The 12,158-nt window shown below is 57.2% G+C and overlaps 3 protein-coding genes across 3 annotated transcripts; all 3 read left to right on the forward strand.

Annotated features, from left to right (window-relative positions):
- Nucleotides 1-1,151: 1,151 nt before the first annotated feature.
- On the forward strand, nt 1,152-4,257 carry HRG_11984 (kinase; the record flags this gene model as incomplete). Its single annotated transcript, XM_044870454.1, has 10 exons — nt 1,152-1,173; nt 1,307-1,438; nt 1,506-1,677; nt 1,837-1,894; nt 1,948-2,034; nt 2,088-2,267; nt 2,342-2,878; nt 3,001-3,042; nt 3,092-3,233; nt 4,100-4,257. The coding sequence occupies 10 exons, from the start codon at nt 1,152-1,154 to the stop codon at nt 4,255-4,257; spliced, it is 1,530 nt and encodes a 509-aa protein (XP_044714462.1).
- A 206-nt stretch (nt 4,258-4,463) lies between these two features.
- On the forward strand, nt 4,464-6,143 carry HRG_11985 (phosphoglucose isomerase domain-containing protein; the record flags this gene model as incomplete). Its single annotated transcript, XM_044870455.1, has 6 exons — nt 4,464-4,691; nt 4,738-4,884; nt 5,113-5,204; nt 5,322-5,537; nt 5,626-5,732; nt 5,848-6,143. 6 exons carry the CDS (start codon nt 4,464-4,466, stop codon nt 6,141-6,143), a joined length of 1,086 nt encoding a protein of 361 aa, XP_044714463.1.
- Nucleotides 6,144-8,762: 2,619 nt separating this feature from the next.
- Nucleotides 8,763-10,074, forward strand: HRG_11986 (mannitol dehydrogenase rossmann domain-containing protein; the record flags this gene model as incomplete). Its single annotated transcript, XM_044870456.1, has 6 exons — nt 8,763-8,802; nt 8,897-9,438; nt 9,504-9,605; nt 9,649-9,738; nt 9,798-9,992; nt 10,039-10,074. The coding sequence occupies 6 exons, from the start codon at nt 8,763-8,765 to the stop codon at nt 10,072-10,074; spliced, it is 1,005 nt and encodes a 334-aa protein (XP_044714464.1).
- Nucleotides 10,075-12,158: the final 2,084 nt, after the last annotated feature.

Below are 12,158 nucleotides of genomic sequence, written 5' to 3' on the forward strand. Positions count from 1 at the left end.
GGTGTTCTGGCGAGTAACTTCTGCGGTGCCGGTCTGCCCTATCTTATCTCGAAGCACCGTGCGTCACCTTTTGTTTCTGTTCATGTGCGCACTGACAAGACGGGCAGGATTCCGGAATGGCTCTCTCAGTTCGAGAAGCAGACACAGTGCGCATTCTATGCCCCCTTGCAATGGCTGACCGTCCCTTGCCCTGCCTTAGTACTAATTACCTAGTACCTTAAGGTACCTAGGTGGTCAAGCCCCGTGAATGATTTCATAGCCCGAGCCAGGGTACCTCCAAACCCCGTGTTTTGTATAGCAGTACCCCATGGCATCTGCCGGCGCCTGAGGCACATTCCCCGAGATACCTCGACCCGAGGTGCGGGTACTAACCGTAGCACAATATACCTGCATTTGGGCCCCCTTTCCTTCGTCCGAGGCTCCATTTCACCAGCGTCGTTTGTGCTGCTGCTTCGCCTCGTCGTTGCCGTCATCTACCCCTTCTCCCAACGAAACACGTACAAACCTTGCGCAGCCTCTCTCTCCCTCTGTCCCTTTTGTCTCCCCAAGTTCCAGCACCAAGAGATCTTGACCCTTTGCCAGCCTTGTTCAGCGGCGATTCGCCTTCCTCAGCCACGCCGGCCGCTCGTCATCCACCCCTCGTCTCATCTCCCTCGACCCGGCCTCGTCTTCTGTCGTTTCCGCCCTCTCTAGCCAGCTGCCAGTCCTCAACTATCTGCATCCTCAGGCCTACCTTAGCCTGGTCGACTACTGACCCAGTCTCGCACCCTCTTTCGGTCAAGGCGCCTTTCGCGCAGCTGGAGGCTTCAGGCGTCTGCGGGGTTGCATTGCGCATGCCAACTCTGCCACTACCACCCACTTCCAGGCCAACCTGTCACCAACAGCCACCCTGGGATAAGCAACTCGGCCGCGATCCCACTTCGTCGCCACCGGGGAGAAAGCACTAGCCCTCCATTCCATCTGGCACCCTCCGTCCCGACAGCTGAACTGCGTTGCGCCGACCCGGCGTCTCCTCTCTCCCCTTTATCCTGACTGACCGACCATCGCCATTCAAAATACCCATTTGCCCCGCGTCTTGAGCTGTCACGATCCCTACCAACCGCCCGTCCTTGTCGTCCTCCGCCGTCCCCGCTTCCACGCATACCGCCACTATGTCGTGGAAACTCACCAAGAGTACGTTTTTTTGGTACCCGTCGTCTTGCTCTTCCCCGAGCCGACAATGTCCAGCCTCTAGGCGGGACGACCCGTTTCGGCGTCCCCGAGCACCCCCCGTGTCAACCGGAAGCTGACAGCCTTGCCCGTCTAGAATTCAAGGATACCCATCTGGGGACCCTGAGCGCCTTTTCTCGATCCCCCTCTACCTCGACCATCACAGACAAGGACGACAAGGCTCAAAATGCCACGGGCGCCACGACTCCGACCACCGACAACGCCATTGGTATGTGCTTTCATCGTGCCTGGCCAGGTGGAAGCCAATTCCGGGCTAATATCTGTGTTGAAACTAGCTGCCTCGGAAGCAACCAAGCGCCCGTCGTCAAGCCGCCCAAGCCCGGCATCCTTGTCGTCACACTCCACGAGGGCCAAGGCTTCTCCCTGCCTGAGCAACACCGAGCTGCCTTTGCCTCGCAGCACCAGGGCTCACTGTCATCTAGCAATGCGGCAACCATGGCCGGCTCAGTACGACCCTCTTCCTCGCAACGAGCGGCCGGTTCCTTCATGAACGGCTCAAACAGGCCACACTCCTCAGCCGGTGGATTCGGCGGTATACCAACAAACCATGGCCGAATCTCAGGCAAATACATGCCCTACGCACTTCTCGACTTTGACAAGGTGCAGGTCTTTGTCAATTCCGTCGAAGGCAACGAGAATCCCCTCTGGGCAGGCGGCGGCACCAGTACAAGTTCGATGTCTCCCGGATGACGGAGCTTGTCATCCACCTGTACGCAGAAACCCAACCGCTGCTCCTGGGTCCGGGCGGGTCAGGACATCTTTCTGGGCGTCGTTCGCATCAATCCTCGATTCGAGGCGGCAGCCGTATGTGAGGACCCCAAGGCCAGCAAGAAGGACCGGGAGAGGCTGCCGACGAGCATGCCCAAGGCCAGAAGGGCGAAGGACAAAGCGGCGTCGAGTGGGTGGATGTGCAGTACGGCAGTGGCAAGATCAAGGTCGGCGTCGAATATGTCGAGACGCGAGCAGGCAAGCTCAAGATTGAAGACTTTGAGCTGCTCAAGGTTGTGGGCAAGGGCAGCTTTGGGAAGGTGATGCAGGTACGCAAAAAGGACACGAACCGCATTTACGCTCTCAAGACGATTCGCAAAGCCACATCATCTCCCGGTCCGAGGTGGCGCATACGCTCGCCGAGCGGTCTGTCTTGGCACAAATCAACAATCCCTTCATTGTCCCCCTCAAGTTCAGCTTTCAGTCGCCCGAGAAGCTCTACTTCGTGCTGGCGTTTGTCAATGGAGGAGAACTCTTCCACCATCTGCAAAAGGAACACCGGTTCGACGTCAACAGATCGCGCTTCTACACGGCGGAGCTGCTCTGCGCCCTGGAATGCCTGCACGGCTTCAGCGTCATCTACCGCGACCTAAAGCCCGAGAACATCCTGCTCGACTACCAGGGCCACATTGCGCTCTGCGACTTTGGCCTCTGCAAGCTCGACATGAAGGACGAAGACCGGACGAATACCTTTTGCGGGACGCCCGAATACCTTGCGCCGGAGCTGCTGATGGGCAAGGGCTACAACAAGACGGTCGACTGGTGGACTCTGGGCGTGCTGCTGTACGAGATGCTGACTGGCCTGCCTCCCTTTTACGACGAAAACACCAATGAAATGTACCGCAAGATCCTATCAGAGCCACTGCACTTTTCGGATGTGGTGCCACCGGCGGCCAGGATCTGTTGACCAAGCTGCAACCGCAATCCCGAAGAGCGGCTCGGCGCCAACGGGTCGGCGGAGATCAAGGCTCATCCGTTCTTTCACGCCATTGACTGGAGAAGCTGCTGCAGCGCAAGTATGAGCCGACCTTTAAGCCCAGCGTGGTGAGTGCAAGCATCCCTAAGGCCATGACTCCTGCTAACGACTGGCCAGGCTGACGCGCTGGATACGGCCAATTTTGACCCCGAGTTCGTCGGAGGCGCCCCAAGACTCTTACGTGGACGGCCCGATGCTGTCGCAGACAATGCAGAACCAATTCCGGGGTTCAGCTATAACAGGCCCATTGCGGGGCTTGGCGCCGGCGGAGCGTCAAGGACCCTTCCTTTGTGGGCAGCATCAGGACAATCGATAAGGGAAAAGTGGCGTGCTGGCACAGCGGTTGGCTGAAGACGGGGAGCTCAGCTGTCGGTCGGTTCCCCCTCTGGCCCACGCGGCAGTAGACTGATGAGGTGGCGAGGGGGGGAAAGGTGCAAGGCCGAGACAAAGGACCACGGCGGGAGCGTGATGAATGTACCATTGAGATGGGGAGTTTTGGCAGGTAACATGGATACGAGGTACACTGTGTTGGACAGCATTGATGACTTGTCCGTGATTTGTTTGTGTGGAAGTGGCGGCGGGAAGCTGGGTTAGATGTAGCATGGTGTGCGGAGAGGACAGAATACATGACGAGGGTACGCGAGAGGACTTGGCCTGGCCTACGAAACGGACGAGAGGGTGAGAGTTGTATGTGTGTACCCGTGTTGGAAGAGCCGCGCAACAATGCCAACTAGGTATTCTATTGCCGTGCCTTGCATCTGTAAATGGTGGCCAAGGAAGGGCGGCAAGGTCGGGTAACACGGGGGAGGGCGGGGAATGAGGGAAGAGGAGACCAAGAGCTGCATTTGTATGTACTGTAGAAAGGATGACGTCGTCGCCTGGACAAATACTTGGCCGTTTGCTACAATTACCGCTGCTTGATGCCGAGGATGCGCGATATAGGGTAGGTCCAGTAGGTAGGAGCATGGAGAGAGCAAGGCGGGACACCAAGGCGGGGCACCGGGGAGCTATGGTGCCCCTCATCATTCTCACCCCTTCCCACCCGGATTCAACCCCTCCCTCGTCCAGCTCCGGCTCCTCTCGCCTTACCTCACCTCACCTCGTCCTCGTCGTCGCTCCATCCAGGCATCGAAGGCGGCGGAATCAGACGTCCAGTATTTGAAGGCTCCACCGTCCAAACCGACTCAACCGACGGCAAGCTCGGCCACTGGAGAGCGCGGTTATCTCGGTTGACCCTGACGCTCCTCGATAGCTTCCGCTTGCTCCGCCCAGACAGACTTTAGCGAGAAGAGGTATCCACTCACTCGGCCACCTTGGAGGCCAACAATACACTCCCCGGTAAGTGGACAGCTTCAAATCCTATCTTGCCAGTCCAGGCCCGTCCTCTCCGATCACGCCTGGCTCCGCTTCGGCTCCTCATAACAGCGGCTACTAACCTGCCTTTGCTCAAGTAATCCCATCTTCCTTCGTTATTCTATTGACGGCAAAAATGGCTCCCGCAAACACGCTCCCCGCCTGGGCTGAGCTTCAGGCCCATCGCGACAACGTGGGCAAGAACTTTGTCCTCAAGGACGCCTTTGCCTCTGACTCGGACCGCTTCGACCGCTTCTCTCGCACGTTTTCCTCGGACGACGTCTCGGCCGACATCCTTTTTGACTTTAGCAAGAACTTCCTGACCGAGGACACGCTCAACCTTCTCATCAAGCTCGCCGAGCAGGCTGGTGTTCGAGCGCAAGCGCGATGCCATGTTTGCCGGCGATAAGATCAACTTTACGGAGAACCGTGCCGTCTTCCACCCGGCCCTGCGCAACGTCAGCGGTGTCGAGATGAAGGTCGACGGCCAGGATGTCATGAACTGCCCCGGCGGCGTCAACGACGTCCTCAAGCACATGAAGGAGTTCTCCGGCCAGGTCCGCAGCGGCGAGTGGAAGGGCTTCACAGGCAAAAGCTCACCACAATCATAAACATTGGCATTGGCGGATCCGACCTGTGGTGCCCTTCCAGTTCTCTTGAGGCAGCCCGCTGATGCCCCAGCAGCGGCCCGTCATGGTCACAGAGGCGCTCAAGCTACGGCGCCGACGACATGACGCTCCACTTCGTTTCCAACATTGACGGCACCCACGGCTGAGGCCCTCAAGCACTCAGACCCGGAGACGACTCTCTTCCTCGTCGCCTCAAAGACCTTTACCACGGCTGAGACGACGACCAACGCAAACACGGCCAAGGCCTGGTTCCTCGAGAGTCGGGCGGCAAAGGCGACATTGCAAAACACTTTGTCGCCCTCTCCACAAACGAGCCCGAGGTGACAAAGTTTGGTATTGACAGCAAGAATATGTTTGGCTTCGAGCTGGGTCGGCGGCCGCTACTCGGTTTGGAGCGCCATTGGCCTCAGCGTCGCCATCTACGTCGGCTTCGAGAATTTCCACAAGTTCCTCAGCGGTGCCCATGCCATGGACCAGCACTTCCGCAAGACTCCCATCAAGGACAACATTCCTATCCTCGGCGGCCTGCTCAGCGTCTGGTACTCGGACTTTTTCCAGGCCCAGACTCACCTCGTTGCGCCGTATGTTGAATCCTGTCGCGCCATGCCACGCCCTCGCCAAGGCTGGCTCGGGCCCCTGTCGACCTGGATGCTGACTTTTGTTGTGCAGGTTCGACCAGTATCTCCATCGCTTTCCGGCCTATCTGCAGCAGCTCTCCATGGAGTCAAACGGCAAGTCAATCTCGTCTGACGGATCGTCGGTCAAGTACACAACTGGTAAGTTGGCTCCTCTGCACACGCTGTCCCCAATCGACTTTGCTTGTCCACGGGCGGCTTGTTCTCCGTTTCCCCCCTCCTTACTCCAAGAAGACGAGCGCTGCTGACCGGCAAGGCCCCATTCTTTTTGGCGAGCCCTGCACCAACGCCCAACACTCCTTCTTCCAGCTTGTGCACCAGGGCACCAAGCTGATCCCCACCGACTTCATCCTCGCCGCCCAGTCGCACAACCCCATGGCCCACAACCTCCACCAGATGCTCGCTTCCAACTACTTCGCGCAGGCCGAGGCCCTTATGGTTGGCAAGACTGACGACCAGGTCAAGGCGGAAGGAACCGCGAGCGACCTCGTGCCCCATAAGCGCTTCCTCGGCAACCGCCCGACGACGTCGATCCTCGTCGGGGCTCCATAGGACGCGGGCTCGGTGCCTTGATTGTCTACTACGAGCACCTGACCTTTACGGAGGCGCGCCATCTGGGACGTCAACAGCTTCGACCAGTGGGGCGTCGAGCTGGGCAAGGTGCTGGCAAAGATTCTCAAGGAGCTCGACGAGGCGGAAATGGCGAGGCCACGACAGCTCGACTGGCAGCCTCATTGGCGCCTTCAAGAAGTATGCCAAGATTTGAGCGGCTGCACGTCTTGATGCTGCAGGCGTGAAACGGCAACAAGTTGTGTGAAAAGTGATTGGGAATGGCGCAGCGCTCGCCAGCTATCAACGGGGAGGCGGGGGAATGAGAGACATGAAGTATTGACAAGATTGACAAGAAGAATAAGTGTACCAATGCAGTCGATAAGGCCATAATTGTCTATATATCATGTGCTTTGTTTTCCAGGCTGCGGGATGTCGCCTCATACCGTACTGTCCAGGCCTCAAGCCACAAGGCACCGAGAGGCGAATGATGATGGAAAATGGCAACGACAAATGAGACTGGCCACCAGGGGCTCATGTGTTTACCTTGTTTGTCCTCGTACGAAGAGGGCAGTTGAGGTGAAAGTCAGACTTGTTCAACCGGTCACTGAAGTCATGTCCTGCGCTTGACAGCTGCCCCTTTCGACTACAGATTACGATTGCTTGGCGGACGGATGGAGCCGCAGAAAGGCCGAGGTGCGTTGCGGGCGCTTGCGATGGAGGAAACCACGGATGACACCACCAGGCCACGTCCGGGGAATTTTGGGTCATGTTTATATTTGAAACGTTCAGGGTCGCTCGAGCGGAGACTGGCGAGGCTCTTCATTGTCGTTGACGTTGACGGTGGCAGCGAGTGGGCAATTCTCAGCAGGGACTTTGGGACGCTCCCCGCTGCGGGGCCCGTCTGGCTGCCCAAACAACATTTGCTTGGTGGGTGCGTGCATGCAGCGCTGCAAGTCGTCTGTTGTTTGTTGGGCGCAGATGGCGACTGTGGCATCTGGGTGTTGTCTTTGGGCTGCCCTGCTTTGGGCGGCGGCTTCAGTCGCTGTCGATGTTGAATATTCGTACTTCAGGTAGCTGAGGGTGGAAAGGAGGAGGAGGGGATGACGATGGAGCGGCTGGAACGGAACAGCGAGGACCCGGAGAAGCCTGCCTCAGCTTGGTGATGGTGGTGAGCGCTTATATCTTGGCGGTAGTTCAGGCCGGCAACGGCAAGTAGTATTCTTCGAGGGCATCTTCAGCAGTACCTTCAGCTGTACAGTACAGCACGGTGCAGCATGCCACCTTGCGTCCATGCCCATTTTCTGCATCGACAATCGGTTCCCAGAATGGATTTGATTCCTTGCCGACTGGCTTTGATGAGTCTCCACTGATGACGATGGGCAACAGGCCAGGTGTACAGTGTGTTGGCGCACAGTCGATCGGACGTATGTACAGTACAGTATCGGCAGCTTGTATGCGTACATGCCTTGTACAGTAGATTGGCGGCGATATTTGCACGGGCACCAACAAATTCTAAGTTGAAGGGTCCGATGTCTTTTCCATCTGAGCAAGAAGCGAGGTAGACGCTAATAAGCCGGCACCCTGAGCAGAGAGCCTATACTCGGTAACGCCCGGCCGAGCGAGTTTCCATTGGGCTTTGCTGTGCCACCTCAGTGTTCTTGTTGGGCCCGACAGACCTCTGCATGTCCAGCGATGCATTCACCCATGGTTCCGACAAAGGGCAACTTGCCGGCCAACAACTCGGTGGAGACGGGAAAGAGAACATTGCATTGGGTTGACTGTCGCATAAAGACAGACACGGCGCAGCGCAGAGGCCGCAGAGGCCGCCGAGAGCGGGGCTACTCCTCCACACGACGTCAGGCACATCGCGATTGCTTGCATCGTGACGGGCATCATGACCATGATTTGCACCCACCCGTTCCAAGGGGCAACCGGCATGAGGAGGCTGCCTGCTCTGCCTTTTGAGCGGTGTGCACCACCGCCAGATACCCCGCTTGACTGAGCAACAGCAGAGAGGCCATTTCAACCCCATCCGTCCGTTCATCGTGCATACTGTGCACACTGTGCGGATCGGGGGGCTTTACCGTGGCCGAGCACGGAGTACATACAAGGGCGCCTGGTTTGACTCGCACGCACCAAGGGAGGGGCAGCCCGAACCCCACCTGCCCTTTTCTGCAGCAGCTTTTGGCAGAAACAACATGGGCCCCCGTACCGCTACTTGCCCCTCGCTTCTGGACCCGCGGTGGGCCAGGCAGTACGATGTTGCAGTACCTCCACTCAGCCCCCTTTGTTCCCCGCCAATATCGTCACCACTGCCCGGTCCCAGCCTACTGTCGTCTGCCACCCCATACAGTGCAGATCCAGCACGGCCCACACACCGCCAGCACCCCCCTCGTGAGTCCGATTCCCCCGCCCCTCCCCTGCTTTATATAAACCACCGCTCACCCGCTTCCGTCTCTCGCACCGTCTGCAACTCCTGCCTCTTCCCAACCGTTCCATCAACCTCTCTCTACATCGCCATTGCATCTTGATCAGACCTCTCACCGACTGCTTCTCGCCAGGCTTCATCCGCCCCAATCACCAACCCCTCTCCGTCTCCGCTCTGCTTCATCTTTCGCCATGGGCAAGAAGGCTGTTCACTTTGGCGCCGGCAACATTGGTACGTCACCTCCCACAATTTTTGCTTCCTCTTAACACTTCTGGGACGGAAGAAGACAAGTGAACATCGTGGGCACTAACATTGCTATCTCCAGGCCGCGGCTTTGTCGCCTGCTTCCTCCACAACTCGGGTTACGAAGTCGTCTTTGCCGACGTTGTGGACTCGCTCATCGACAAGATCAATGCCACCCCCTCCTACAAGGTCATCGAGGTTGGTGTCGAGGGCACCACGGAGCAAACAATCACAAATTACCGCGCCATCAACTCCAAGACGCACGAGGAGGATTTGATTGAGGAGCTCCGGACTGCCGACATTGCCACCTGTTCCGTCGGCCCCAACATCCTCAAGTTCATTGCTCCAGTTCTCGCGAAAGCCATCGACCGCCGCTCTGAAGACGCCAACCCTCTGCACGTCATTGCGTGCGAGAATGCCATCGGTGCCACCGACACCCTCGCCCAGCACATCAAGGATCCCACGAACACGGATCCCGCTCGCCTCGAGACTCATCACCTTCGCGCCCGGTATGCCAACTCGGCCATTGACAGAATTGTCCCCGCCCAGGACCCCAACGCCGGCCTTGATGTTAAGCTGGAAAAGTTCTTCGAGTGGGTGGTTGACAGGACGCCCTTTGAGGATGTTGGCATTCCCCCCATCGGGGCGTCAACTGGGTCGGCAACCTGCAACCCTTCATTGAGCGTAAGCTCTTTACCGTCAACACAGGCCACGCTACGGCCGCCTACGGCTACAACCGCAGAAAGCGCACCGTCTACGATGCCCTCCAGGATAAGGACATCATGGCCGAGGTCCGGGGCGTTGAATGAGACCAAGACCCTGATTGTCGCCAAGCACGGCATCGACGAGCAGCAGCAGACGGCGTACGTGGAAAAGATTATCAAGCGCATCGCCAACCCTCACCTCGAAGACGCCGTCGAGCGTGTCGGCCGCGCCCCCCTGCGCAAGCTCGCGCAAGGCGCTTCATCGGCCCCGCTGCGGAGCTTGCCGAGAAGGGCCAGTCCATCAAGTACCTGCTCGATGCCGTTGAGATGTGCTTCCGTTTCCAGAACGTGGAGGAGGATGAAGAGTCCAAGGAACTGGCTAAGATCATGTCGGAGAGCAAACCGGAGGACATTGTTGCCAAAGTCTGCGGGGTCCAAACGTCTGAGAAGATTTACCCGCAGCTTGTCGAGGTGGTGAAGCGTGTCAAGAGACAGCGCCGAGAATTGACTCCAAGGCCAGTCGTCAAACAAACGGCGACCGGGTCCCAAGATTTGACACCAGACGTTGTGTTCCTGGGAGATGGCACGCGACGGGATGGGCTGAAGCGTCGTGGCTTTGCTTTTATGTGCATTTTTATCTACAGTCAGATGGCAAGGCGCTCGGTACGGAAATGGAGTTTGATCATTGAAAGCCTAAGAGACTGCCCGGGCAATGAAACAAGTGCATATTCTTGACACGTGTCACGGACAAATTGGCGTGTTACGAAATGGAATCAATATCTTAACCTCTGTGCCCATTGTGAGTAGAATATCCGTCAGGTGATCTTACAAGCTGGCCGAGCCTAATATGAACGTGGGTGCTGGCTGTCAGGTGGACTCTGAGCGACGGGCCACTGGTGGATTTTGTTGAGCGAAGTCTACGAGACAAAGCAAGCCGTGCGATCAAGCGGCTTTCCATGACGTGAAACATGCCCAATATGCACGTCGAGCTCGCACAGAGTCTTGAGTCGTAACCTCTCAGTACCATGTTATGCCTCTGGTATCTTTTCCAGGGCGCTCGTAGACGTGGACAGCTCCATCGTGACGCTGAAATGCCCGTGCTACGCCCCAAGAGGAAGGTCGTGGTGCGGTACCCGGCAGCTTGGATCATAGGCGGGCAGGCCCCATTCCCACAGTAGCAGAGGACGGGCCGACGAAAAGGGGAAGGTGGTAGGGTCCGGGAGTCTCGGCGCAAGTGCCGACAGTGCAGTTGATGACGGATGCATCGTGAAGAGCGGGTTGGGGGCTGGAGGGTGTGGTGATTTGGTCACTCGACCCAGCCCAATCGCGAGTCGACGGCTTACTCGACCCCCGGCAGAAAAAGGAAACTCTGGAGCCCTGAGCGGTCTCTTGCCCGATGATTTATAGCAGCAGCAGCGTCTGGCCAGAGCTACTGGACAGCGCGTCGGGGATGATACTTGACTGTACGCTACGCGTGATAATCGACAAGAGTATCCGGCGGCTTCTTCTTGTCTTGGCCGCGGTTGACTTTGCTGCCAGGTTTCTGCCGAGCTCGGAGGTATTATAAGCACCGCTTTCGATTTGAGCTCCGGTCAAGTCAGGATCAAGGGTGAGTGTCCTGGTCTCTCTATATATCGGGCGGCTTGTGTCTGTACATCTTCAAGTTAGCTAAAAGACCCGAGGGCTTGGGAATGGATGTTGGAGCTCCGAGCATACGGGGTAGACATTTCGGTAGCCTGTAATGACATTGCAATGCCCCAAATGCAACCACCTTTTCCATGTTGAAAAAGGGGCCTGAATTGGAAAGGCGTCTCCGTATAGCTCACGACATAGCCTCTTGCCAAGGACACGGGGTTGAAGGATTCTCGAGAAGCGCTTGTGATACGCTTCAACTTACGATCCTACCCTGCTCGCTCTTCCACGCTGATGCCCGCAAATAGAATTGGCGGACTGAGGTGAGCGCGGTCGGATTGAGGAGCGACGATCAGGAGCGTGCCACTTCTTGATCCCATAAATAAGTCACTTTGAATTATTCCCAAAGTCGGAGTCCGAAAGTCCTAGAAGCTGCATTTCCAATTTGTCAACGGACCAGTTGGAGTCAAACGCGGGGATCGCTTGAGCAATCTCGGTAAAAGTCTCTATCTCTGGGGAGCATAATGATGAGTATAGCAGTTAGATTAGGTAGGCTGAGCCAAGTCATGAACCCCCGACGTAGCAGCAGAGCCATTGACGTCAATGAACAATAGCGTCGGAAGAAGACTCGACGATGGCAGTTGCTTGACTAGGCGTATCACGCGAAAGGAGGAGTCGTAATAGCATGACTTTGCCTTGGTGTACAGTGATTACCGCTTCATGTAGGCAGGCGGCCATGAACTTATGGGTAATTACAGCTGGAGTTCGACGCGACGACTATATCCGGAAAGTCCTAGACCAGGAACAAGGCCCAAGCGTATGAAATAGAAGATGGCAAGGTGCGATACCGAGACTACTAGGGTGCGCGGGACGAGGAGGGCTTGGAGGCTTGGTCGAGGACGAATATTCGACGAGCATTAAAAGCAGACTCGGACATGGCCGTGGCCGTGTTGATAATGTCCGTGGGACTAGAGTTCGGCCCCTTGGCTTGGGCTCGATGACGTTGGA

Source organism: Hirsutella rhossiliensis (assembly GCF_020360975.1).
Source record: "Hirsutella rhossiliensis strain HR02 chromosome Unknown scaffold00032, whole genome shotgun sequence".
Classification (NCBI taxonomy): Eukaryota; Fungi; Ascomycota; class Sordariomycetes; order Hypocreales; family Ophiocordycipitaceae; genus Hirsutella; species Hirsutella rhossiliensis.